This window comes from Dreissena polymorpha, chromosome 15, assembly GCF_020536995.1.
Source record: "Dreissena polymorpha isolate Duluth1 chromosome 15, UMN_Dpol_1.0, whole genome shotgun sequence".
NCBI lineage: Eukaryota > Metazoa > Mollusca > Bivalvia > Myida > Dreissenidae > Dreissena > Dreissena polymorpha.
Window position 1 is genome coordinate 31,897,330 of NC_068369.1, and position 4,935 is coordinate 31,902,264.

Below are 4,935 nucleotides of genomic sequence, written 5' to 3' on the forward strand. Positions count from 1 at the left end.
ATCTAAGGAATTTGTGACTCAGGGATGTGACTTGTGGATTAACAGACACCTGATGAATTCTTTACTAATGGACGTAAAAGGCCTTTAACTCTTGCAACTTGTTTTGTTGTTTTTGTAAGGAATTTATTAATCTAGGTCAAATGTGAATGTAGAAAGCTGTGTACCCGGATTATAAGGTATTAAACGAATGTGCTGAAGTTTCACATTTAATCTCAACCCCGTCACTTGTTGGGAATACCTTAATCGTACTTTATCGCTTCCAAAAATAAATTATCGTTATCAGTTGCCATGTTTAATACTCCGAACATATACTTGTAATGTACTTGGTATACTTTTGTTGTGGATTCGCACTTCTAAGCCGTAGAGCCAAACGGGATATTGTATGTTCAGGTCCGTTGTTCCATCCTCCCACATCCACCAGTTTAACATGTTCTGATTATTGTGTCGACATTTTATGTACCCGTCATACCACGTGCTCGGCGGGTTGTTTATAAAATTGGCATCTGGAAAAAGTATTACTTATAGAGATGGCTCTAGCAAGAATTGTTCATTCGTTCGTGTGTTCGTTCTTTCCTTTTACCCAGCCTCAATCCCTTTAATTATTTTCCAACTTACTATCACATATAGTGCCTTGATTTTGGAAAACAGGGTTTAATGCTAGTGTATAAAGTGTCAAGTCAAATAAGCCTGTAAAGTTCGCACAGGCTAATCAGAGACAACACTTTCCGCTTTTATGATATTCATTGTTAAAAAGAAGGATCTTTTTAGCGAAAATCCAGTTTAGGCGTAAAATGTCGTCCCTGAAAAGGCGGACTGCACATGCTAATATAGAAAGACTTTGCGCACATGCATTAAACACCGTTTTCCTAGAGCGATGCACATGTATTAAACAACGTTTTCCTAGAGCGCACATGCATTAAACACCGTTTTTCTAGAGCGAGCATGTATTAAACACCGTTTTATTAGAGCACACATGCATTAAACATCGTTTTTATAGAGCACACATGCATTAAACACCGTTTTCCTAGAGCGATGCACATGTATTAAACAACGTTTTCCTAGAGCGCACATGCATTAAACACCGTTTTTCTAGAGCGAGCATGCATTAAACACCGTTTTCTTAGATTGAAGATACATTCAACACCGTTTTCCTAGAGCGAGCATGCACTAAATACAGTTTTCCAAGAGCAAGCACGCATTAAACTCCGTTTTCCTAGAACGAGACATGAATGAAACACCGTTTTCCTATTGCGAGCATGCATTAACACTGTTTTCCTAGAGCGAGACTCATTATTGAAACTTATTGTTTCATACAAAAGACACGTTCATGTTTTCAGACATTTTAATACTTTGTCAGATATGCTTATTCTTTGGACACCGCACTTCAAATTTTCCGTTATTGATCCATATCCGGAGAACCACATGCATTAAACCCCGTTCTCCTAAAGCAAGGGCCATGTACAGACTGGCATCGTTTTCTATTTTTCTCTTTGTAAAAGGTTTCCTGATACAATACAAAAGTAAAAGTATGTGACTGAATAACATCCCATCAAAAATAAATCCGGTTACAATCCACGGAAATGACATTAATCATAACAAAACACATATTATATTTTGCTTCTATTAGATTGAACGAGTAATACAAATTTAACAGAAATTGGTAGTGGTCAAACTAAAATGTAGCAGAACAATCATAGGATACTTAAGAAATTATTCAAAAAAGGAAATAAGAAATTAGCGGTTTGTCATGTTTTATTATTGTGTTTGTTTTTATTGTGTGTGCTGAAGTTTGTATGTTGTCGTTGTTGTTTGTTTGGATTTGTAGTTGGTGGTGCTTGTTTTTTGCTTTTTTGGAGGGGGGATGTTGTTTGTTTTTGTTTCTTTTTTTTCGAGGGGCGTAAGGTAGAGTTTATGTTGTTGTTTTTGCTCATTAGTTAACGCGACAGATAGTATCACGAAGCAATTTAATGTTTTCGAAACCACATCTATTTCATTGTTTTGGCCTCTTTACACATAAATTGTTTAAATAGACTGGCAGCCGAACATATACCTTATAATTAATTCCTCATTAACGACCGTAATTCTTATTTCTGTAATTTTGAGTTTCGGTAAACATACCGACTCTGTTCCAAAGCAAATTTAAACATCAAGCAGTCTACTTTCATATGTCAGTACCTTTTAACTTCATTACTTGGAAGAATAACCTCAGTTATGCCGACCAGTACGCTTAATATGCGGTCAGACTTACGAACAGGCTTCGGTAATTATGGCGTAACGAATACCCACGACGGCGTATTTCGTATTGTGTAGCAAGTTGTGATTCTTATGTAATTGAAATTCTTCGGTCAAAGAGAATTATGACTTTTAAACATTGATAATAAAATACGTATGCGAAGCTTCATGTTATAAGGACCGATGCATACAAGTTTCATACTTGTACACTTATACCGGTGTGAAAAGTTTTTTCGCGCACAGGGACAAACGCCACATGTTGTTCAAGTATACCACCGACCTCTGCATTTCAATGCTGGAAGGATAATCACAATTTAAAACAGCAAACGGAGACAAACAGAAAACACAAATTGAACCATACTCTGAGAAAAGGTGGCTTAATAAATGTGCGCAAAGTGTCGTACCAGATTAGCATGAGCGGTCCACACAGGCTTATCAGGGACGACACTTTTCGCTTTTATAGAATTTGTTTAAAGGACGTCTCTTCTAAACGAAAATCCAGTCTTAAGTAAAAATGTCGGACGATACTTGTTGAAATGAAATTGATCTAAAACAAATTGCAATGCAGTATCAAGGAATAAACTGTCAATTACTGTAAACTCAAACGTCATGAAATTTCGTGGATTTTGCAAATAATGACTTTTTTTGTAGACACGATAATTTGTGGATTTGTGATTTTGGCAAAAAAAGATGGATTTGTGCCAGTCATTTCCGATGTGTTTGTGTCAAATTCGTGGATCGTTCAACCCACTGTAGTGCCGGTGCAAAGCCCACGAAACACGCACATATATAATGGTGCGGAACCGGCGACCAATCAGAAGTAAGCTTCGACCAATCAGAAGTAAGCTTTAATTCGTGGAGCGGTCAACCTACAAACTCTACGATAAAATACATGTCACACGAATAATAATAAGTGTGTGGGGGTGGGTGGTCCGATTAAAATTGGGACCGGTATTCGGCCGCATTCTCAATTGATAAACAGTATAATAAATAATACTATAATACTGAAAACACATCTAGTCTCTATTTTAAGCATTTTTAGAAAAACAGGGACAACACTTATTTCCCAATTTTAGTCAAAACACCGCGAATTCCTGCTGTCAATATCAACATATCGTATCGATGAATCGAACATAATTGTGAACAATAATACAATTCGACTTACCTAAAGCTCCAATAATACAAGCCAGTAGAAATCCTGTTAACGTCGCTTTCCTTTTCGGTCGCAGGACGGAAGAATTTAACTTCAAAAGTCCGGTCATATTGGAGACAATATCAGTACTTCTATCACAAATATTTACAAATTATTTACTCTGATATGTTTGTTAAACATGCTTGTAAGATAACATAGTTTCTTCTACTTTTATCCCATTGTCATTTTCTCTTCCGTATAATTGGAGATAAATCAACAGCATCCGGAGCGTTCAGTGTTATATCCGTTATGAACATAGGGCAAAGACGACATTAGGACCTCCGAAAAATTATCTAAAATCATAAGGCGCCTTTAAAGCCAATTCTTCGCAGTCAAGAATTCTAATTTAATGTTTTGGTTGAAAAAAAATACGCATATCTACATAGCACTTCAAGATTCTGTCAGTAGTAAAACGTTATTTGCGAAAAAACGAGTACATACCCAACGTAATGTTACCTACCATGCGTAAGTAAACATATGGACCGTGCTCTGTGAAAAGGTGGTTTAATGCATGTAAATACAGTTTCGTCCCAGATTAACCTGTTAAGTATGTACATGCTAATCATGGACAACACGTTCCGCTTTTATGGTAGTTTTCGTTTACTAAAAGTCTCTTCTTAGCAAAAATCCATTATAGGCGGAAAATGCCGTCCCTGATTAGTCTGTGCGGACTGCACAGACTAATCTAGGAAGACATTTTACGCACATGCATTAAACCCCTTTTTCACAGAGCACGGCCCATATATATGTTATAGCTGAATACATTGTTTATCAATCCAATAAAACACTTAAGATTGTACGCACAAGGTTTCCGTTTGCGGATATTACAGCGGAATCCTCAATCAGGAAGTGTCGTTCTGTGAACGCAGGGCGAGATCTTTGATATACAGCTTCCGTCTAGCGTAATTGTATAAACTATTGCACTATATGACGTTAGTTATATCGCACGACCAAAGTGCAATGTCTTTGTTTGTTTGAACTTGACATATGAAAACTCCGTTTGGTTTGATTCAATTAGAACTACAACTCTGTTTGGGTTGATTCTTTTCGAACGGCATTTACCTTGAAGATTGATGCAATAGTAGCTATGTTCAGTATCGACATCGATTGTCGGAAAACCGTTTCTCATTGTGAGCTCTATCGAACTGTTTTATTTCACAATTGATTAACTGACCACGCTTTCATTTTCAAAGACCAAGTCTAGTGAACGCAAGTGCAACATTGTGGTCGATATTCATTCCAACCTTGCAAGTTGTAAACCTTGTAGATACTATAAACATTAATATAACATTTTGTTTAATTGTATCACGAAATAGTAGAGAAATAAATGCAATATTGATTTCGCATTCAATGGTTTTACATGTTTGGTTTTGTTTATAAAATTAAGGTTATTATCTCGTCTAGATCTTTCCGTCACGGACTATAATGGCTAACGTCGGCAAATACATGGATATATACATTCGTGGACTTCGTTTACTGAGCTCCAACCCAAACCCACTTGGTTTGATTCC

The 4,935-nt window shown here is 36.7% G+C and overlaps 2 protein-coding genes across 2 annotated transcripts in view; both read right to left on the minus strand.

Annotated features, from left to right (window-relative positions):
* LOC127859669 (uncharacterized) overlaps positions 1-3,602 on the minus strand; it is a 3,994-nt gene extending 392 nt beyond the window's left edge. The window contains exons 1-2 of the mRNA XM_052397175.1: positions 3,398-3,602; positions 333-503 (exon numbers count right to left, since the gene is read on the minus strand). Of these exons, the coding sequence (XP_052253135.1) occupies positions 333-503; positions 3,398-3,494 (268 nt within the window). The 5' untranslated portion in view covers positions 3,495-3,602. The remainder of the gene's footprint in view (positions 1-332; positions 504-3,397) is intronic.
* Positions 1-3,840, minus strand: part of LOC127861225 (uncharacterized) — a 323,777-nt gene extending 319,937 nt beyond the window's left edge. Inside the window, exon 1 of the mRNA XM_052399636.1 lies at positions 3,704-3,840. The gene's annotated coding sequence lies outside the window, so the exon portion shown is untranslated. The remainder of the gene's footprint in view (positions 1-3,703) is intronic.
* Between the last annotated feature and the right edge of the window lie 1,095 nt (positions 3,841-4,935).